We start from the raw sequence: 23,154 nt of genomic DNA on the forward strand, positions 1-23,154 counted from the left end.
TTTCCACGGTGGTTTGTAAAAATGTCCGGGTACTCATGTCCCGTGGGAAAGGGAGGGGGGGGGAGCTGTCATTCATCCCCCAGAAGCTGGCAGGTGTGAGAGAGCAGCATGAACCCCGTCACAGCCACACCACCTGCTGGCGCTTTCCCCAGCACAGCGAGGAGACTGCCTCCCTCGGGGACCCCCGTGTCCCTGCTGGCCATGCTGTCCCCTGCTCTGCCTCCTGATTGGGCCCTTGTTCTAAATAGTTACACCGTTCCCTGCTGCATCCTGGTGAGAGATGCTGGCTTCTGTGCTAGCTCTGAGGCTGATTTAACATGTGACCAGGATCAGCCTTCAGAAGACCAAGAGACGATAGTGCATCTTTCCACGTCTTACTCTGTGGAAGGAGCACCTTTTGAAACATAACTTATTTTCACGTGGCTGCACCCTGGGCCTGGGGCCAGGTATGTGGGGCGCTGCTCACAAAGCCTGAGCAAGGTGTCATTGCCAGTCAGGGGGAGAAGTCTGTTGGAACACCAACCCCTGCCCCCCAGGCCTCAAAATCAGGCTAAGGGAGGTGGTCCCAGTGCTGCACTTTGCACTTTCTAGTGGGCCTAACAAGTGCTTCCTCCCCTGGGAAGGGGGAGGTGTTGTGTGTGTGGGGGGGGGGGTAACAAAACCTAACGGGGACAGTCTTCTGGAGTTTACAGTTTATAAACTTCAGGTGCAGACATTTCTGTGATCCTGGAGCCCCACAGTTATCTTCATTGCCGGCAGCTCTTACTGATGCCTTGACTCAGCGCTCTAACCTCTGTTTTCCCCATATTTCGGATCATGAAGTCGAAGCCCCTGCATCTGTGGGGAGTTACATTGCGACTCGGTGGCCCAGGCATTCCTTGTCAAAGTCCCCCTTGTTGTGTTTGAAAGCAAAGTCACAAATCTTGTAGTTTGCCCGAAGTTTTTTCTCTGCATTGTTTTGTAATCCTCCCAGGTAAGAAAAGAGGCACCCTTTTCTCATCTCTTTCAGTTCCTCAGGACCCATCCCTCCTTCAGGAAGTGAGCTCGAGGGATGGACAGCAGATGACCTCTCTCCAGCTGCCCCTGGTGAGTGACTTCTGCAGAACCTTTAAAAAACCCCACTTTGCCTCTCTGTCAGCTGCAGGGAAGCTTTGCCAGGACCCCGGCCAGCTTTCTGTCTGCCACACAGGCTGTTCAGCCCAGCCTAGAAAAAGTAAGAGGACCGATGTGCGTTTATGTGACTCCCATCCGTCCTCCTGCCCCATAGTCCGGGCTGCTCACTCTGCTGGAAGTGCCGTCACCTTTGGGAGCCTGTGTGGACAACAGACGTCCTGGAGTCCCCGTCTCTCTTCCTCTTGGCATCTTGGTGTCCCCTCCATTGAAAAGGGGGAGGGAAGATATAGATATCTTTGGTACCGTCGCGTAGTCATGTGGAGGACTGTTAGGGGGTTTCCACGGAAAGCTTCTGTCTGGGGTGTCCTCCCGGGGGGGGGGGGGGGGGGCTGTTTTTGGTCTGGCAGGTGTCTTCACTCACCCCTTTCCATCCCAGGTTCTGCCTGGGGCTGTGGTTTCTGACCACACCCCCTTAGTTTCCCTAATGAACCCTTTCCTTTGGCTGACCTGAAATTCAGTTATTACAAGAACAATGTTGATGCTGAAAGGGGTTGAACGCTGCTGTTACTGGTTCTCAGCAGATGGAAGGAAGACTCTCTGGAGGACAGTAGACAGTTTGTTCTCTGCACATCCATGTAGCAGGACTTTAAACGTGGGAGGGGGTTCGGATCAGGACGAGAGGGAATTGGCTGGGCATGTGGAGTGAGGGGGTTGTCTGTTCCCAGAACGCAGCATGTGCTGATAGCTGTGACCAGTACAACTTGCAAAGTGATGCTGTGAATATAGTATGTGTTGAGTGTCGGTTGTTCACCTTTGGATTTAACCAGGTCCCTGTAGATGCCACAGTGAGCAGAAGAGACAGATTCTGATCAATCAGTGCTCTTGATCACTCCGTGGGAGATTGTTTCTGCCCAATGCACTAAGTCACCATCCTGAAGGGCTTATTCTTTAGGGCTTTTTTTTTTTAATTGTAAAATACATACAACAAAATTTACAATTCTAACCATTTTTAATGTACAGTGGTGTTTTTAAATGTTCAGTAATCTTAAGTATATCCCAACCAATCTCCAGAATTTTTTCATCTTTCCAAACTGAAACTCCTTACCCATTCAGTAATGATTCCCCATTCCCGCATACTTCTGGCCCTGGCACCCACCATCCCACTCACTCTAGAGAGCACACATATGTGGAGCCTTTTGAGTCTGGTTTACTTCACTCGATGTAATGTCCTAAGGCTCATCCATGATGTAGCATGTGTCAGAATTTTCTCCTTCGTGAAGGCTAAATGATATTTTGTGGCGTGTACTGTATATGATCCATTGTGCTTATCCATTCATTCTTTTTAAAATAAAATATTTTTACTGATTTTTAGAGAGAAAGGAAGGGAGAGAGAGAAACATTGTTAGAGGGTGACACATTGTTAGAGGGTGACGTTGATTCACTGCCCCTTGCAGGCCCCCTACTGGGACTTGGCCTCATAACCCTGACATTTCTGACCAGGAATCTAACCAGCAAGCTTTTTGGTGTACAGGACGCTGCCCAGCCAACTGAGCCACACCGGCCAGGGCATTTCATTCTTTGATGGACACTTAGGTTGCTTCCACCTTCTGGCCACTGAATAATGTTGCTATGAATATGGGTGCATTTTTTTATTTTTAGGTGCATTTATTTATTTATTTGTCTTAGGTAATCATAGATTCACCTCAGATGTAAGAAATAACAGATACAATGCAATACAGTGTTACAAGCTGGTAGATGCAATGTCATAAGGTGCATAGTGACATCAATACACACAGAATACAGAACGTTCGCTTTCAGAAGCATCCTTCCTATTGCCTTTTCGGCCACACCCAGTGCTCTCACTCCAGCCTCTCCTTGGTCTCTGATAACCATCGGATAGTGTTGTTTAAGAACATTACTAGTAAGTAAGTGGGTTCATACAGTATGTTACATGTGGGTGTGGACTTTTTAAAAAATTTATTGGGGTAACGCTGGTTAACAAAATTATGCAGGGTTTCAGGTGCACAATTCTACAACACATCATCTGTACACTATTGTGTGTTCACCACCCAAGACAAGGCTCCATCACCATTTATCCCTCCTCAGTCACCACACTATTGTCCCTGTCCATAAGTTTTTTAGTTTTTCTCTCTTTTTTTTTTTGCCCAATCCCTCCACCTAATATTCAAACAAACACCCTCCAGAACTCCCCCTCCCCTGCTGTCAGCTGGCTCTCTGTCTGTAAGTTCTCTATTATGCTTGTTAGTTCATTTTGTTCATTAGATTCCACGTGTGAGTGAAATCATATGGTATTTGTCTTTCTCTCATTGGCATATTTAACTTACTACATAATGTTCTTCAGGTACATCTATGCTGTCGCAAAGGGTAAGATTTCCTTTTTTTTTTTACAGCCAAGAGCCAAGTAGTATTCCATTATGTAAATGTACCACAGCTCTTTTTATCCACCCATCTATTGATGAACAGTTGCAAATCTTGGCTATTGTAAATAACATTGCAATGAACATAGGGGTACAAATATTCTGTTGAATTAATGTGTTGTGTTTCTTCTTTTAAATTCCTCAAAGTAGTGGAATCACTGGGTCATAAGGCAGTTCCATTTTTAATGTTTTCCATAGGGCTGCACCAATCTGCATTCCTACCAACAGTGCTCAACCACTGAGCCACGCCAGCCAGGCTCCTTTGTCAAATATTGACCCAAAGGTGTGTTAATTTGGGGATCTCTATTATGTTCCCTTGATCTATATGTCTATTTTTGTGCCAGTACCATGCTGTTTTGATTACTATGGCCTTGTAATAGAGCTTGATATCAAGTAGTGTGATTTCTCCAGCTTCTTTTTTCCTCAAGATTGCTATTGCTATTTGGGATCTTTTGTGGTTCCCTATACATTTTTGGAATATTTGTTCTAGTACTATGAAACATACTATTGATATATTGGTAAGAATTGCATTGAATCTATACATTGCTTTTGGTAGTATGGACATTTTAATTATATGTTAATTCTTTCTATTCATGAACATGGTATGGTATATGCTTCTACTTATTTGTATCTTCAGTTTTTCTTCAGTGTCTTATAATTTTCTGAGTACAGGTCTTTTACTTCTTTGGTTAAAATTATTCCTTGGTATTTTATTTTATTTTATTTTTAAGCAGTTGTGAATGATATTGTTTTCTTAGTTTCCCTCTCTGATAATTTATTATTGCAACTGAGGAATTTGTACATGGCTCAGCAATTCTGCAATGATTTCTTACAGAGAGGAAGGGAGAGGGATAGAGAGCTAGAAACATCAATGAGAGAGAAACAATGGTCAGCTGCCCCTGCACACTCCCTATACTGGGGATGTGCCCGAAACCAAGGTACATGCCCTTGACCAGAATCGAACTTATGACGCTTCAGTCTGCAGGCTGATGCTTTACCCACTGAGCCAAACTGGTCAGGGCATGAATACATACTTTTTGGTGATGAAAAAAAAAGCAACTGATTTCTGGATATTAATTTTGTATCCTATTACTTTACTGAATTCATTGGTCAGTTCTGATAGTTTTTTGGTGGAATAGTTAGGATTCTCTTTATTCAGTATCATATCATCTGCAAATAATGTGTTTTTCTTCTTTCTTTTTTAAAAAAAAAATATATTTTATTGATTTTTCACAGAGAGGAAAAGAGAGGGAGAGAGAGCTAGAAATATCGATGAGAGAGAATCATCGATCAGCTGCCTCTTGCACACCCCCTACTGGGATGTGTCCGCAACCAAGGTACACGCCCTTGCCCGGAATCGAACCTGGGACCTTTCAGTCCGCAGGCCAACGCTCTATCCACTGAGCCAAACCCGTCCCGGCTCTTCTCTCTTTCTAATTTGGATGTCTTTTATTTCTTCTTGTCTGATTGATATGGTTAGGATTTCCAGTACCATGTTGAATAAGAGTGGTAAAAGTGGACATCCAGCCGAAACCGGTTTGGCTTAATGGATAGAGCGTCGGTCTGCAGACTGAAAGGTCCCAGGTTCGATTCCGGTGAAGGGCATGACCTTGGTTGTGGGCACATCCCCAGTGGGAGGTGTGCAAGAGGCAGCTGATCGATGTTTCTCTCTCATCGATGTTTCTAACTCTATTCCTCTCTCTTCCTCTCTGTAAAAAATCAATAAAATATATTTTTTTAAAAGGGGACATTCATATTAAGGGAAACACTTATAGTTTTTGCCATTGAGTATGATTTTGGCTGTGGGTCTGTCATATATGGCCTTTATTACATTGAGGTATATTCCCTGTATTTCCACTTTGTAGGGAGTTTTTACATAAATGGGTGCTCTATTTTATCAAATGCTTTTTCTGCATCTATTTTCTTTTCTGCATCTATTTTTAAAAAATATATTTTTATTAATTTTAGAGAGGGAGAAATAGAAATAGAAACATCAATGATGAGAGACAGACAATCATTGATCTGCTGCCTCCTGCATGCCCCCTACACTGGGGATCAAGCCAGCAACCCAGACATATGCTCCGACTGGAAATTTAACCTTGACCTCCTGGTTCATAAGTTGACACTCAATCAACTAAGCCATGCTGTCCAGGCCTTTTTCTGTGTCTATTGATATAAACATGTGGCTTTTATCCTTCATTTTGTTTATTTGGTGTATAATGTTTATTAATTTCCAGATATTATACCAATCTTGCAGGGGATGGTTTTCAATCAGCATAATTCTGTGGAGCTTCAACAAGTGTTTTGCATGTGTCAGTCATCCGTTCTGTTCTTGTGGCTGAGGAAAGACCCCACTGTATGGATGTACCACAGTTTGTTGAACCATCCACCTGCTGAAGGAGATCTGGGTGGTTTCTGGTTTAGGGCATTTTGCATAACGCTGCTGTAAACATTTGTGTACAGGTTTTGTGTGAACATCAGTCTTCATTTCTCTGGGAACACCTGCCCTGGTATGCAATTGTTGGGCTGTCTGGTACCTTTTTCCAGCGCGACTGTACCATTTTACATTTCCACTATATTCCCCACATCCTTGCCAACATTAGATGATGTCACTGTTTTTTAATTAATTAATAGATTTTTTTATTGCCATTTTCAAGGACCTTAATGACTTCAATGTCTTTAAGGCTCGTAACATGGCTTTACTATTGCCAGCTTTATCTAAATTTCTGTAGAAACACATTCAGGTAAGCAGACTCATTGGCTGGCTTTCACCATTTTTTATTTTAGCCATTCTGATAGATGCATACTGATTGCTCCTATGGACTTAAATTTGAATTCTCTAATGGCTGATGAAGTTGGACATCTTTTCATGTGCTCATCTGTAATCGATATCCTCGCCATGAAAGGTCTCTATGACTTTTGTCCTTTTTTTTTTTTTTTTTTTTTAATCTCTGTTGTTGAGTGTATTACAGATGTCTTCCCCTTTTTTCCCCATTAACTCTCTCCACCCCACACCCACCCCTCCCGGGCCTTCACCATACTGCTGTCCATGTTCTAATTGTCCATTTTGCTTTTTTTACTGTTGAGTTTTGAAAACACTTTATATAGTCTGCATACTTATCCTTTGTTGGATGTATGTTTTGTAAATATTTCTTCTCATCCCATCCATTTCACAGAGTCTTTAGCAGAGCAAAAGTTTTAAATTTGGGTTAAGTTAATCAGTTTTTTCTTTTAAGGATCATGCTTTTGGTATAAAGTCTAAGGACTCTTTGCCTAGTTTTAGATCCCAAAGATTTTCTATGTTTTTTCCGTTAGTTATCCACTTCACATTTTGGTCCAAAATACATTAACCCAATAATTACGTACCTGGGTGATCATAGATTCAATCTGTGATTACAATCTGTGGTCCATTTGCATGTAAGTGTGTAGCTCCGATTTTTGTATAAGGTGGAGAATTAGGTCACAGTTTGTTTTTGTTTTGTTGTTTCATTTTGTTTTTGCTAGTGGGTGTCCAATTGCTTCGGCCCTCTTGGCAGAAAAGTTTGTTTCCACTGAGTTGCTTTTATTCTTTTGTCAAAAATCAGTTGAGCATATTTGTGTGGGTTATTCTTGGATTCTCTGTTTTGTTGCATTGATGTATTTGTCTTTCTTTGCATTAATAGTGCACAGTTTATATGTAGACTGGCTCCTCTTATTTTATTCTTCCTTTTCAAAATTATGTATTTTCGTTTCTTTGCTTTTTTCTATGCATTTTAGAATAATCAATCTTGCCCATATCTGCAAAAAGTCCCACTGAGATTTTGATAAGAATTTTGTTAAATATGTGTGTCAATTTAGGGAGCATTGACATGTTTACTATCTGGGTCTCGTGATCTCTGAATATTATATGCCTTTCCATTCTCTTTGATTTCTTTCATCACTGGTTGGGATTCTCAGTGCACAAGTTGTATACATGTTTTGTTATACATAAGCACCTCACTTTTTAAGCAATTGCAAATGGTATTATATTTTTAATTTTGATGAAAATAGAATCATGTTTATTTTATATTCTGTGACCTTGCTGGATTCATATATCAGTTTTAAGAAGGGTTGTTTTTTTTTGTTTTTTGTTTTTTGTTTTAATGTGTATTTGCTTGTTTTTAAATAGAGACCTGGATTTTCTATGTAGACAGTCATGTTATATGCAGATAAGGACAGTTTTATTTCATTCCAGTTTTTATGCCTTTTTTTTTTTTCCTTGCCTCATTCCATTGGTAAGGATCTCTAGCACAATGCTGAATAGCAGTGGTGAGAGAGGATTTCCTTGCCTTGTTCCTACTCTTAGGGGTAAAATGTTATTTACCATTAAATATGCTGTTAGCTATAAGTTTTTGTAAATTTTCTTAAGATGAAGCACCTCAGTTTTTTTTCTGATGTTTCTTATTGTGCATGGGTGTTGGATTTAATCAAAGTCTTTTCTGTTTCAGTTGATAACGGACATGTGAATTTTCTTTAGGCTGTTAATGTGCTGACTATGTTGACTGATTTTTAATTATTGAACCAGCCTTGCATTCCCTTATTGTCATGGTATAAAATCTCTTTATCTATTGCTGAGTTTTGTTTGCTATTATTTTGTATCTGTTCAGGAGTGATATTGATCAGTGCTTATTTTATTGCCTTTGTCTAGCTTTGGTTTCAAGGTAAAACTAGCTTCATAAGCTGAATTTGGAAATGTCCACTCCTCTTATTATAAGAGACTAGAGGCCTGATGCATGAAATTCATGCACAGGGTGCGGGGTTGGGGGTGGGGGATGGGAGATCCCTCAGCTCGGCCTGCACCTCCTCTCCATTCCAGGATGCCTCAGATGATGTCCGCAGGGATCAGGCCTAAACCAGCAGTTGGACATCCCTCTCACAATTGGGGACCACTGGCTCTTAACTGCTCGCCTGCCTGCCTGCCTGATCCCTCCTAACCACTTTACCCGCCTGCCTGGTTGGCCCTAACCACCTCTGCCTTGGCCCCCACCACTGTGGCTTTGTCTAGAAGATGTCCGGTCTAATTAGCATATTACCCTTTTATTAGTATAGATTTTGCAAAATTGGTGTTAGTTTTTTAAATACTTGGTAGAATTCTCTGGTGAAATCTATGAGCTGGGAGACTTAAATGGGGTGTAGCAGAAGTGGTATTTTATTTTTATTTTTTAAAGTTTATTTTTTTTCTTGTTTTTATTGATTTGAGAGAGGGAGAGATAGAAAAGAAACATCAATGATGAGAGAGAATCATTGATTGACTGCCTCCTGCATGCCCCACACTGGGGATCAAGCCCACAACCCGAGCAAGTGCCCTGATCGCATGTATCCTGACCAGGAATCAAACTGTGACCTCCTGGTTCATAGGTTGATGTTCAGCCACTGAGCCTCACTGGCAGGGCTGGAAGTGATATTTTAATTACAGGTTCAACATCCTTAATGGGGGCTGTTCATACTGTCTACTTCATAGTAGATGAGCTGTAGTGGTTTGTGCCTTCTCAGGCTGCTCTCTACAGGAATTGAACCTTGACCTCCAGTTCATAGGTCGACGCTCAGCCACTGGTTGGGCTGAAATGAGTTTTGTTTAAATAGCAGACACAGGTAGACCTCATATTACTGTGTTTTCATCAATATCGAGGCAAGGCCTTCCACAAGCAACAACATTATTACTTACTGAGAACTCACATGATGGTTTGCTTTTTTTTAAGCAATAACTTTTTTAAAAAAAATTATGGTACGTACATTGTATTTTTAGTCATGATCAACTGCCTCCTGCACACTCCCTACTGGGGATCAAGCCCACAACCTGGACATGTGCTCTTGACTGGAATTGAACCCAGGATTCTTCAGTCCATAGGCCAACGCTCTATCCACTAAGCCAAACCAGCATTATGAACCAATCTTTGCTAGTTTCCAACTTTTCTTCTGCAGCTGCCTCATTCTCAGCCTGCATAGAAGTGAAGAGAGTTAGGGTCTTGTTCTATTATTGGGCTTGGGCTTAAGGGAATATTGTGGCTGATTGGGATTTTATCCAGACCATTAAAACTCTCCATATTAGTAATAAGGATTTCACTTTCTTACCATTTGTGTGTTTATTGGAGTATCACTTTTAATTTACCTCAAGAATTTTTTCTTTGCATTCATAACTTGGTCTGTTTGGTGCAAGAGGCCTAGAGATCAGCTTATTTTGTCTAGTTTTCCCCTTTTTTTTTTTTTTTTTTTTGGTCTGGCTTCTTTCTTTCTTGGAGGATTAGGTGTACATGGGACCATCTCACATAGCAGGACTTATTTCAGTGGGGCTCTGGTGCTAATGGAGTCTGCCCCTTTAGTGTATCAGTCATAGAGGTGGTTACGTGGTGCTTTCTACCATGTGAGCTGGCTCGGGGGCCTCCTAGGAGGTGCTGGCCGAGGTCAGCTTCTGCCCGAATTCTGCCTGGAGCCACCCAGCATGAGCTACAAAGCTATCTGCAGATGGCTGCTACTTGTGCTGGGCTTGGAGGTACTCAGAGACCAAGCTGTGATATAAGTCTAGCTGCTGCTTGTGCCAGGCATGGAGCCACTTATCAAGAGGTATGGGGCACACTGAGGCCAGATGCTATTTGAGAGATTTCACGAACGTCTGGAGCATGAGCCAAGGTAAGCCCTTAGTATGGAAAAGCCACTGGAAACAGCTTGAGTGGACCCACAAGTTGGGTGAGGTGGGGTTCCAGGGACTCTCCGGGGTAAGCCAAGTTGAGGGAGTCTCAGATATGGTGCACACTAGCCTGTGGGCTCTGTGGGGAGTGCAGTCTTATAAAAGGAACAGTGGCTTCTGCCAGTACTTCTCTTTGGAGAAACTGCCTCTCCAGTGACTGACAATTCGGTTCCTCTCTGTATGTCTCTGGTACTTTCAAGCTGCTGCCCCAGAGCTGGAGTTCAGAGGGAGCCTGTGTACGTCTGTGCATGGCCCTTTAAGAGGAACTGGTTGGGACTCCAGCAGTCCTCTGTCTCCCTCAGCCTCAATCACCGCTGGTTTTCACAGCCAGAAGTTATGATGATTTCTCTTCCTGGCACTAGAACGCTAGTGTGGGGCTGGGACCCCTTCTCCTGAGGGATGGCCTTAGTAGCTGAGATATCCCTTCCAATTTTTATCCCCCACACATAGGTGTGGGACCAACCTGTTCTGTGTTCCCACTTCTACCAGGCTTGAGGTGGCTTCTTTAAATCCTTAGTTGTAAGACTTCCATTCAGCTCAATTTCACGTGGTTTCTGAATGATGGTTGTTCTATAGTTTAGCTCTAATTTTCATATTGTTACTGGGAGGATGGGAGTCTTGACTTTCTACATGTTTTCCTTATTAAGTTTAATCATTTCCAGATTGAGATTTCACTTAGAGGCCATTGTACGGTTATTCATAAGATTAATTTCATTATTGTGTCTGAGGGAACATGGAGGCCTGGAGAGAGGGAGAGAGACAGAGATGGGAGCAGCCCCTTGATGGAGCAGTCAGAACACACAACCTTGATTGGTGATGTTCACCCTCTTATATGCCAGTAGATGCAATCCGTGATGCCCCAAGCAGATATGGGAGTAACATCAAAGGTCACTTATCACAGATTATTGTAACAAACATAGTAATAAAAACGTTTAAATTATTGCAAGAATTACCAAAATGTGACACAGAAGCACAAAGTGAGCAAATGGTGGAGATGGGTGCCTCCAGCCTCCATCCTGCACAGAATGGCGTGTCCGTGCAGCACAGTCAGCCCGGGATGCCTCTGTTGTGGTTTCAGTCCCTGCAGTTCCATTTGTTATTCTCGTGATCCTCTGTTTTCTTTGCTGAGACGATGTCTTTGCGGAGGGTTTTTATTTGTTTTTAGTATGCTTGTAATTGTTCATTGAAGCATTTTTATCAAGGCTTCTTCTTTTCTTTTCACATGGTTCTTAACAGCTCACATCTGTTGGTCCTTTTTCCCTCCTGTTTGAGATTCCTCTGTGTTCTTCAGTGTCCCTGACGGAGGCTTCTGAGCTGAGGTGGGAGCTCACTGATGGGGTGTGTGTGTGTGTGTGTGTGTGTGTGTGTGTGTGTGTGTGTGGCAGGGGCTGCCATTGGCCTGCAGGGACAGAAGTCCTGGCTCCCCATTGGTCCTCCTGAGACCCCTCTGCAGCCTGGTTTGGGGAAGTCTGGGTTTCCCCAGGTGGTTGTGCGGTGCTTGGTGGAAGTAGAGCAGTTATTGTCTATCTGACTCTACTGCGCTTTCCTGGTTCTGTGGCTGAGTGAACAGGTTTTGTTGGGTTTTATTTTTATCTGTGCCTGCTGGTATTTCTGGATTGCCAGCTCCTGCAGCTTCAAGTTTGCTATTTGAGGCATAAAGAAAACCGTGGTCCTCGATGCCATGGACCCCAGGCGTTGGCTGTCAGGGCTTGAGCTGTCCTTAGTGGAAGGAGCCGGAGAAAGTACATCTGCCCCATCTCTGAGAAGGCAGCAGGCTTTCCCCCAGCCAGTCTCCCATTGTGAAATATGGGCACGATTTAGAAAGTGAAAGTGTGGTGCATGTCCCAGTTCCCTCAGAAGAAATGTTTGCATGCACTTTCTTCTGGATTTGGGTCTTGCTGCGGTCACTCTGTAGATCATTGGGCCCTATTTTTATGCTTCTCTCCAAGTGTAAGCTTCCCCCACATGACACAAAGCTCCCTGGGTGTCCTCCTGAGGCCGTGTCTGCGTTCTGGGTGGCGCTGGAGCGCCACTGGTCATTGGCCTGTGCTGGCACGCCAGTTTGCTTCCATAGTTTGTGAACATCCTTGCCCACTGTTTTCGCAGACACCACCGAGGGTCAGAGGGAAACTGGACCCACATTTCTTTTGATAATATATGCTGCCAATTTTTTCTTGGAACTGCAGAGCCAGACACCTCCCAGTGCTGTCCCAGGGCCCAGATTCCTCTCATATTTCATCAGTGGTGGCAGTTAGCATCTTTTCCTTATTAAGGGACTGTCAGGGAGGGAAAAAACTCTTTTTCTCTACTTTCTTAGGTTCAGTGGCCGGGGCCCTGCAAACTGACAAGAGAGATTCACAGGAGAAAAAAAGACTGATTTCATGTGCCTATGGGGTGCCTGACAGAAATGAAATGAAAATCTCGAAACAGCAGTCAGAGCTTATATACCATTTTCATGGAGAAATGACAAGACAAAGGAAAAGGAATTTGAGCTTCGAGGGGCAGTAAGTGGTGGGCAGGTAAATATACGTGGACACTGTGGAAGATAAGGTTTATTTAGTGGTTTGTGATGCTGCCGTGGGCTGATAAAAACCCAGACTTCTTTCTGCTAATCCAGAGTCATTGTGCCCTTCCTGGGAGAAGGGGAAGCGGTGTCCCTGCATCAAGGGACATTCAGACTTTGTTTCTCTGTTCGCTTCAGCTCAGACAGTCTTTTGCCAAGCCTGCTCATTTTAGGGGGGGCATATTTGATCCCTTTCGAGATCAAATTATTTTCTCCAAGCCCCTGTCTTCCACTCTGAGGGACTTGTCCCAGGGGCTGGCTTTCCCCAGACTTGCCTCTTTCTACCAGCAAAGCCAATTGGGGACCCCTTCACATGCAGCTTTTCAAGTTGCACCCCAGACCAGCTGAGGCAGAATGTGCATTTTTACCTGTATTTCATTACTTTTCTTTGGAATTAATTTCAAACTTGGGGAGATTATAAGAATAGGACAGGGATTTCCAAACACCCTTTACTTTAATTTCTGTATATTCCTTCTCTCCCCTTCCTGGTCTGTCTCACCTCCTGCCTCTGCATACATATTTTCCTGAAATTTTCAGAGACTTTGTGTCTCTCTCGTCATACGGAAGCATATTTTCTAAAAGCTAGGATGGTTGCTTACCTAACCATAATACAGCAGGTTCTTGGAGTAAGTTGTATCGTTCAGTACCCTTTTTTCCCCTTTTTAAAAATACATATTTTTATTGATTTCAGAGAGGAAGGGGGGGAGGAGAGAGAGAGGAAAAGGAAAGAAAGGAGGGAAAGGAAAGAGAAGGAAGGAAGGAAGGAAGGAAGGAAGGAAGGAAGGAAGGAAGGAAGGAAGGAAGGAAGGAAAATAGATCAGTGATGAGAGAATCATTGATCGGCTGCCTCCTGCACGCCCCACAGTGGGAATCGAGCCAGAAACTCAGGGCATGTGTCCTGTCTGGGAATCAAACCTTAACCTCCTGGGTCATATAGGTTAATGCTCAACCACGGAGCCACATCAGCCATCACGTTGATGTGGAGAGAAAATCGATTTCTGGCCGGGGACAGGGTGATACATGCCGGATGGAGCTGGCCCGTTCTCCCCACACCTGCATGGTTTCTCTCTGGGACTCCCTTCCTTGTCCCGAAGATGTGCATGAGGGCAATTGGTGCGTCTGCCTCCTTGTAGCTGAGTGTGAGTGGGTGTAAATACCTGCAATGGAAGAACTAGAAGGCCATCCTGTCCAGGGTCCGGGGGTCCTGCCAAGGGCCAAGCTGCCAGAGAGGCTCCACCTGGCCACCAGGACCCTGAATCAGCGTGTGGGGAAGTCATGTTCTTAATTATCCTTATCAATCTTTCTTAACTGTCTGTATAGCTCACATTTATTTCCGTGTTTGATATGAGAAGTATTTTGGGTCTTCATTTAGAAATTTGGTGGTTTGGTTTTTTTTGTGACCAGAAATATGCCACCGGAACTTGGTCTAGTCTATGCCAATGCCCCTGATCAAACTGGTTTCCTTATACATCGTTCAAAGTCACAGTTTCCAGGAGCCTATCGTCAGCGTTAAGTAGGGACTTACTGTGTGTGTCACGTTCTGGAAATTTAACATCTAAATAACATATAGCAGGGTTGTGCTTCTCATTTCCTTATCCTGGCTCCAGTGTTTCCTCCTTGGGGTGTCCATGTTTGTCATGGCATCAGGAATCCTGGAGAGTGAAGACTGGACCTCAGTACGGTTTAATTCCTGCTAAGATTCAAGTCACATGTTTTGGTGGGAATGCTGGGCTGTCATGTCCTTTCAGGGTTCCTGACAGCGCTGAGCGCCAGGGCAGGGTTCCTAGGTAATTTTTAATATGATATTTATAAAACTTGAGTATAATCTATAGATTTCTTCTGTCTCTCTATAGCTTTATTATTATTTTTTAAATTCTTTATTGTTGAAAGTATTACATGTGCTCCCTTTCCCTCTCCCCTCGCTCCTATTGGCCACTTCTAACCTACCCTTGCCCTCTCCCCAGGCCTTCCCCACCTTATTGTCTATGTCCATGGGTTATGCATATATACATTCAGGTTCTTTGGTTGATCTCGTTCCCTCCATCCCTCCTCCCTCCTCCCCCAACATCCCTCTGAGATTCCTCATTCTGTCTCATGATTCTACTTATCTGGATCTATTTTGTTCATCATTTTATTTGTTAATTAGATTCCACATATGGGTGTGATCATGTGATACTTAACTTTCTCTGACTGGCTTATTTCACTTAGCATAATACTCTCCAGTCCTTCTATGCTATTTCAAAGGGTAAGAGATCCTTCTTTTTTTTTTTTTTTAATTAAATTTAATTTTTTAAAATACATTTTTTATTGTTGATATTATTACAAATATCTCCCATTCTGTCCTCCTTCTCCCCTCTCCTCCCAGGCTCTACCCATCCTTCCAAGTCTTCACCACCCTATGGCCCCTGTCCATGGGCTAAGCATGAAAGTATATATGCATAGCTCCCAGAGATCATTCTTTTTACAGCTGCATAGTATTCCATGGTATAAACGTACCTCAGCTTTTTATCCACTCATCTACTGATGGGCATTCGGGCTGTTTCCAGATCTTAGCTATTGTACATTGTGCTGCTGTGCACATAGGGGCACATACATCCTTTCTGATTGGTGTTTTGTGTTTCTTAGGATATATTCCTAGAAGTGGGATCACTGGGTCAAATAGCAGTTCCACATTTAATTTTTTGAGGACACTCCATACTGTTTTCCATAATGGCTGCACCAGTCTGCATCCCCACCAGCAGTGTACTAGGGTTCCTTTTCTCCACATCCTCGCCAGCACTTGTTTGTTGATTTGTTGATGATGGCCTTCCTGACAGGTGTGAGATGATACCTCATTGTCATTTTAATTTGCACCTCTCTGGTGGTCAATGACTTTGAGCATTTTTTCATACATCTCTTGGCCTTCTGTATGTCTGCTTTAGTGAAGTATCTGTTTAGGTCCTTTGCCCATTTTTTAAATTGGATTGTCTTTTTTATTAAGTTGCAGGAGTTCCTTATATGTTTTCAATATTAACCTTTTATCAAATGTATCATTGCCAAGCATTTTCTCCCATACACTGGGCTCCCTTTTCGTTTTGTTGATAGTTTCTTTTGCTGTGCAGAAGCTTGTTATGTTGATATAGTTCCATTTGCTTATTTTCTCCTTAGTTACCTTTGCCCTAAAAGATGTATCCTGTAACCATATTCCTACAAGGAATGTCTGAGATTTTGCTACCTTTGATTTCTTCTAGAATTTTTATGGTTTCACAGTTTACATTTAAGTGTTTTATTCATTTTGAATTTATTCTTGTGTATGGTGTAAGTTGGTGGTCTAGTTTCATTTTTTTGCATTTATCTGTCCAATTTTCCCAATACATTTATAGAAGAAACTGTCTTGACTCCATTGTATGCTCTTGCCTCCTTTGTCAAATATTAATGGAGCATAGTGTCTTGGGTTGGTTTCTGGAGTACTGTTCTGTTCCATTGATCTATATGCCTGCTTTTATGGCTGTACTTGGCTGTGATGATTATGCTGGCTTTGTAATATAATTTCCTATCTGATATTGTGATTCTTCCAATTGTTCTTGTTTCTTAAGATTGCTGTGGCTCTTTGGGGCCTATTTTGGTTCCATATAAATTTTTGGAGTATTTGTTGTAGATCTGTTAAATATGCTGTTGATATTATAATAGGAATTGCATTGAATCTGTAGATTGCCTTTGGTAGTATGGTCATTTTAATTATGTTACTTCTATCAATCCATGAACATGATATATTTTTCAACTTGTTTATGTCTTCCTCTATCTATTTTTTCAATGTCCTGTGGTTTTCCAAGTACAAATCTTTCACTTAAGTTTATCTGTAAGAATGTAATGTTTTGTTTTTGTTTGTTTGTGTTTTTTTTTTTTTTTTTTTCTGCAGTGGTAAATGTGATTGCTTGTTTAGTTTCTCTTTCTGAGAACTCATTTTTGGTGTATTAAAAAGCCATCAATTTGGGGGTATTTATTTTGTGTCCTGGTACATTGCTAAATTCATTTATTAAATCTAGTGGGGGGGTTTTTGCAGTCTATGGTTTTCTATGTATAATATCATGTCATCTGCAAATAATTCCTCCTTTCCAACTTGGTTGCCTTTTATTTCTTCTTGTTTGATCACTGTGGCTAGGACTTTCAGTACTACCCTATCTAATAAAAGAGTAATATGCAAATCGACCATCACTCCAACACATGAAATGGCTGCCCCCATGTGGACACAAGATGGTTACCACAAGATGGCCAGCAGGGGAGGGCAGTTGGAAGGGACCAGGCCTGCAAGGGAGTACAGTTGGGGGCGATCAAGCCTACAGGGGAGGGCAGTTAGGAGTGACCAGGCCAGCAGAGGAGGGAAGTTGGGGGTGACCGGGCCTGCAGGAAATGGCATTTCTGGGGGACCCAGGCCTGCAGGGGAGGGCAGTTAGGGTTGACCAGGCCTGCAGGGGAGGGCAGTTAGGGGGTATTAGGCTGGCAGGGGAGCAGTTAGGCATCAATCAGGCTGGCAGGGGAGTGGTTAGGGGGCAATCAGGAAGGCAGGCAGGTGAACAGTTGGGAGCCAGCAGTCCTGGATTATGAGAGGGGTGTCTGACTGGCCGTTTAGGCCTGATTCTACCGGGCAGTCGGACATCCCTCGAGGGGTCCCAGATTGGAAAGGGTGCAAGCTGGGCTGAGGGACACCTCCCTCCCCCTCCCCCTCACCCTCTCGTGCACAAATTTCCTGCACCAGGCCTCTAGTGATGAATAAGAGTGGTGAAAGAAAATCCCTGTCTTGTCCCTGTCTTTAGGGGAAATGGTTTTAGGTTTTGCCTATTGAGTATGATATTTGCTATAAGTTTGTCATATATATCTTTTATTGTGTTGAGATATGATTCCTCTATTCCCACATTGCTGAGATATTTTTTATCAAAAGTAGGTGTTGGATTATTTTTCTGCATCTGTTGATATGATCATGTGATTTTTGTCTTTCAGTTTGTTTATGTGATGTATCAGGTTTTTGATTTGTGAATATTGTAGCAGGCTTGCATTCCCATTTGGTCATCTTGTATGACTTTTTTAATATATTGCTGGATCTGATTTGCTAATATTTTGTTGAGGATTTTAGCATCTATGTTCATGAGGGATATTGGCCTGTACTTCTTTTTCTTTGTAGTGTCTTTATTTGGCTTTGGAATTAGGATGATGCTGGCCTCATAAAAAGAGTTTGGAAGTGTTCCTTCCTCTTGGATTTTTGGAATAGTTTGGGAGGATAGGTGTTAGTTCTTCTTTGACCGTTTGGTAAAACTGCCCTGTGAAGCCACCTGGACCAGGGATTTTCTTTGCTAGGAGCTTTTTGTTCACTGCTTCTATTTCTTCAGTTGTTATTGGCCTATTCAGGTTTTCTGATTCTTCCTGATTCAGTTTTGAGAGATTATATTTTTCAAGGAATTTATCTCTTACATCCACATTGTCTGGCTTGTATGCATGTAGTTTTCCATAGTATATTCTTACAATCCTTTGTATTTCTGTGATGTTAGTTGTTACTTCACTGTTTTTCCTTTCCGATTTTATTTATTTGGGTTCTCTCTCTTTGTTTCTTTCCTGGAACCAATGAAAATGGACACACAATAACACAACATCTCTATGATATAGCAAAAGCAGTCCCGAGAGGGAAGTTCATAGAACCACAGGCCTACCTCAAAAAACAAGAAAAATTAATAATAAACTATTTAACCCTACAACTTAAAGAATTTAGAAAGAGAACAAATAAAGCCCAGAGTAAGTAGAAGGAAGGAAATAATAAAGATTAGAACAGAAATAAATGACAGAGAGACTAAGAAACAATACAAAAAATCAATGGAAGCAAGAGCAGAACCTTTGGAAGGATAAACAATATTGATGAACCGGTAGCCAGATCATCAAGAAAAAAACCTGATTCTCTCTTATCATTGATGTTTCTACCTCTCTCCCTCTTCCTTCCTCTCTGAAATCAATATAAATATATTTTAAGCTCTCCACCCAGCGTTGCTGCAGCCTCTGCTGCTTTCGTTTGGCCTCGGGGGGGAAAAAAGAGAAAACATTCAAAACAAAACCTTATGCCAAAACCGGTTTGGCTCAGTGGATAGAGCGTCAGTCTGCGGACTGAAAGGTCCCGGGTTCAATTCCGGTCAAGGGCATGTACCTTGGTTGCGGGCACATCCACAGTAGGGGTGTGCAAGAGGCAGCTGATCGATGTCTCTCTCATCGATGTTTCTAACTCTCTATCCCTCTCTGTAAAAAATCAATAAAATATATTTTTAAAACACTCAAAAACGCTTTAAAATCTGGGGGCGGGGGGTGGGGGGTGGGGGGTGGTGTGTGGAGAGAAGAAAAATCGAATCCTCCTGGAACCTACGGGAAAGTCACTTGTGCACACTTCTGGCCTGCCAGCCGCCTCCATGGCACCCAGGCGTGGGTGGTGAGCCGGGCTGTCCCTGCGCCCGCGCCTCGCGGCAGCCCCGCACCGTCCTCCCCGAGCACCATGTGTCCGGCTGCCCGTGGCGGCCCGCGTGAAGGCGGCTGTGCACGCGGCCCCCCAGACTTACATGCTGACAAATACTTTGCATCCCTCTTCCCCAGCTGTAATCTTAAACTGCCAGCAGCCCGAGGCCTGTATTTGAAGAGAAACATGTATCCCAGAGGCCGTGTGGGTATTCTTTGGCTGGCTCTTTAAGAATTTTTGTAATTTGGAGGAAAGTCCCTATTTTAATACATTTATTTGGAAATTTGGAGCTGAAAATGACAAGCTCGTGGGGAAGGCCATATTGTTTTTGAGAGCCTTTGTCTGCAGCCCTGCAGTCTCTCGAATGAGCCGCCCAGGACTCCTGGGTCCCTCCTGCCCTGCCACCCGTGAGCAGGTTGCACGCCGACTGGGGAAGAACCCCTTTTGTCTTGAATGGTGCTTATAAGAAGTCCTGGCAGGGCTTGGGGCCACAGGGACTGGGGAGATGACCGCTGCCGCCAGCAGCTACCCCGGGGCCTCCCTGTGTGTGGGTGACTTGCACTGGGATGTGCTGCATGAGAAGTTCAGCCTGCGGGGCCTGGGCTTCCATCCGGGTCTGCACGACGGAACCACCTCCGCTCACTGAGTTATGCTGGTGCTGAGCGGGCCCGGGATCCTGTGAACTTGTCGTGATTGAGGGAAAGCCAGTTTGCATCATGGAATCTCAAAGGGATCCCTTTTTGAGAAAAGCTGGTGCGGAAAATGTCTCCATTAAGAACCTGGAAAAAAATCTATAGATAACAAGGCACATTATGATACTTTTTCTACTTTTGGGAACATCCTGACCTGCAAGGTGGTGTGTGACAAGAATGGCTCTGAGGGTGATGCTTTCATTCACTTCATGACCCAAGAGGCTGCAGACAAAGCCACCGAGAAGATGAACAGCACGCTCCTCAATGACAACAAAGTGTCTGTGGGCAGATTCAAGTCTCAAAAAGAGTGGGAAGCCAAACTTGGGGGCAAAGCAAAGGAGTTCACTAAGATGTATATCAAAAACTTTGGGGAAGAGGTAGATGGGTGATGAGAGACTGAAGAAGCTATTCAGCCAATTTGGAAAGACCCTAGGTGTCACGGTGATGAGAGATCCCAATGGGAAATCCAAAGGCTTTGGCTTTGTGAGTTTAAAAAAACAAACACACAATGAGGATAGCGCTAGTTGGTTTGGCTCAATGGATAGAGTATTGGTCTACGTAGGGTCCTGGTTTGATTCGGTAAAAGGCACATGCTCAGGTTGCAGGCTTGAACCCCAGTGGGAGGCACACAGGAGGCAGCTGACCAATGATTCTTTTTCATCATTAATGCTTCTCTCCCCCTTCCTCTCTGAAGTAAATAAGAATAAATTTTAGAATGCACGCATATGAGGATACGGCTGTGGAAGAGATGAATGGAGAAGAAATCAGTGGGAAAGTCATTTTTGTAGGCTGTGCACAGGAAAAAGTGGAATGGCAGGCCAAGTTAAAGCAGAAATTTGAATACAAGAGAATTAACTAGTCGATATCGGGGTGAATCTCTGCAGTGAGAACTTGGGATGACAGCTCTAGAAATGGCGTGGTGTTTGCTGGACAGAACCTAGTGGTGTCTCGGTCTTCATTAGCTGCCTGGGACTGTGTGCCCTGCCCACAACCTTGGCCACCAGAGTCCCCATGGTTTGCGTTCGGCGAAACTAGATAGGAAGGAGGTGGATCCCAGGTGAGAGCTAGGGCAGCCTCTGCTCTCTCCCTTCCGTGCACACATGGGACAGGGTGTGTCCTCAGCCCCACCTCACTCCCTTCTTTGCAGCGACCCTCCCTAGCTTGTCCTTGGACTGAGGCGTCCCTGTTCTGTGGTTTCAGAAACGGGTTTTTCCTTTGGAGGACGTGATCTTCTGTTTCTCGCAAGAGGACTGGTCCCTTCTAGACCCTGCCCAGACTGGCTTCTACGGGGAGTTCATCATTGGAGAGGACTGTGGGGTTTCACTGCCTCCAGGTAAGACGTCCTTCCACCCTCTCCTGAGACCGGGGAGCTGGGGGCCCACATCTGAATTTGCCGACCACCCTCCATCCCTAACGTGAGGTCACCTGCACACAGCGACTCTTAGTAGAGGCATCCTCCCCTGCCGCCATCACATGTAAACCAGGCCTACTGGCTGTTCTGCATTCGTAACCAAACATAACAGCTTCCCGTGCACCCACTTTCCTTCGATCATTCTGATCCTATGGCTTCTGAAGCTCAGGGTTTCTACCTCGTGGGCCTGACAGCTGCCCCAAGCCCACAGCTCCCCCACTAGTGTGCCCTTCCCCGCCCTCTGCTTGCTCAAGCCTCTCTGTAGCCCTGAATGGCCCTGTCACTGCCATGGGTTGGCCTGTGTCCCTCCAGGTCACTGAGGAATGTGTGTCTCCCCCTTTTCTGTGAACAGATGACCCAGCAGCCCAGCAGGACCTCTCTCAGGGTGAGGAGAACGAGCCGTGTGTTCCCGAGCTGCAGGACGTCCAGGGCAAGGGTGCTGCCCAGGTCTCCTACTTGGGTGAGTCATGGTTCCACCACTGGGGGGACAGAGTAGGGTGGTAGGTGGTGCTGACCAGAGGTGGGCCGCTCCCTGCCAGCCCTCTGCAACCCCAGGCTCTTGTCTCAGTAGAGCATGTTTTGCCTCCTCCATGACTTCTCCCAGAAAGAATGAAGGTTTATTTTTTTTTGCAGGTGTGGGGTCACACTCATCAGCCAGGGACTAGGATAGGGTGTGGGGTAACACTCATCAGCCAGGGACTAGGACAGGGTGTGGGGTAACACTCATCAGCCAGGGACTAGGACACAGTGGGTACGTCCTTCTCTGCTATAAACAGCGCCTGGGCTGTGCTGACAGGCCAGCAGCGCCCCCACAGGTGAGGCCATCCTCCAGAAGTCAGGTGGAGAAGGAGCACCAGTGCAGGACCTCCAGGTGTCTCCTTCTCTAGTCCTTTCACCACAGGCTAATAGTGGGGAAACTAAGGCACGGGTGCTGGGCCTTGGCCTACAACAGCACAGCATTGGCGGCAGCATTTCCCACTCCCCCATCTGGGCTTGGTGTAAGTTGTTAACCACTTGCCATGACGCCTGAGACACTGCTCCTTCAGGACTAAAGGCTTTGTATGGTTTCAACAGCAGCCCCCACTCCTTCCTCTTCAGAGCTGGCACAATGCAGTCACGTGTGGGTCTCCATTCCCACCTGGACGAGCACGCAGGGCCTCACGGGGACCAGCTCCCTGTGCTGGCAGCCCCGCAGGCTCTGCAGACTGTTTATGCAGGGTCTGCGAGGGGCCCGGGGCCTGTGGGAATCCCACCACAGAAGTGGAATGACCATAGGGTGGCGGCCACTTCTTCACAGGCAAGTGGACAGGCCGATTCAGGACTCGTGCTAACTCCATATAGCTTCACAGTCTTTTTGCCTACAAATTCATCTGCTCCACAAACATTGACTGAGTGGCTGCCCGAGAAGGGAGTTCAGTGCTGCCCTTGGTTCATGGATGCCTCCCCAGGTAGTGCCACAGCTGCATGACAAAACCACCTTTCCATTTTCTTCTCTGGAAAGACGCTCCAAGTGTCCAGCCATTCCAGGCCGAAGAAAGAGGAAAACATGATGAGCTACAGGGACCAGAGTTCCAGGCCTGCGAGCAGACGACACTTGCTCAGAGCACCTGCCCAGGTAAAGAGTCTGGGGTGTATGATACATATGTGAGCATATGTGTGCACGTGGTATGTGTACATGTGGTATCTGCTGTGGTATGTGCATGTTTTGTGTGTATGGTGTCTGGTGTGTTGAAGTGGGAATGTGTATGGTGTGTGCATGCACGTTTGC

The 23,154-nt window shown here is 44.5% G+C and overlaps 1 protein-coding gene, 1 non-coding gene and 1 pseudogene across 8 annotated transcripts in view; 2 read left to right on the forward strand and 1 right to left on the reverse strand.

The window, feature by feature from the left end:
* ZNF496 (zinc finger protein 496) overlaps positions 1–23,154 on the forward strand; it is a 34,620-nt gene that overhangs the window by 5,740 nt on the left and 5,726 nt on the right. For all 7 annotated transcript variants that reach the window (XM_045585953.1, XM_045585956.1, XM_045585955.1 and 4 more), the window contains 4 exons: positions 1,010–1,086; positions 21,176–21,308; positions 21,739–21,846; positions 22,888–23,001. In XM_045585953.1, coding sequence (XP_045441909.1) covers positions 1,010–1,086; positions 21,176–21,308; positions 21,739–21,846; positions 22,888–23,001 — 432 coding nt within the window. The remainder of the gene's footprint in view (positions 1–1,009; positions 1,087–21,175; positions 21,309–21,738; positions 21,847–22,887; positions 23,002–23,154) is intronic.
* LOC118726208 lies at positions 6,190–6,319 on the reverse strand. The gene has a single exon (XR_004990238.1). It is a non-coding gene; the product is annotated as a small nucleolar RNA SNORA33 (small nucleolar RNA).
* Positions 19,388–20,485, forward strand: LOC118726117 (annotated as a pseudogene).

This window comes from Pipistrellus kuhlii, unplaced genomic scaffold (genome assembly GCF_014108245.1).
Source record: "Pipistrellus kuhlii isolate mPipKuh1 unplaced genomic scaffold, mPipKuh1.p scaffold_m20_p_21, whole genome shotgun sequence".
Lineage (NCBI taxonomy): Eukaryota > Metazoa > Chordata > Mammalia > Chiroptera > Vespertilionidae > Pipistrellus > Pipistrellus kuhlii.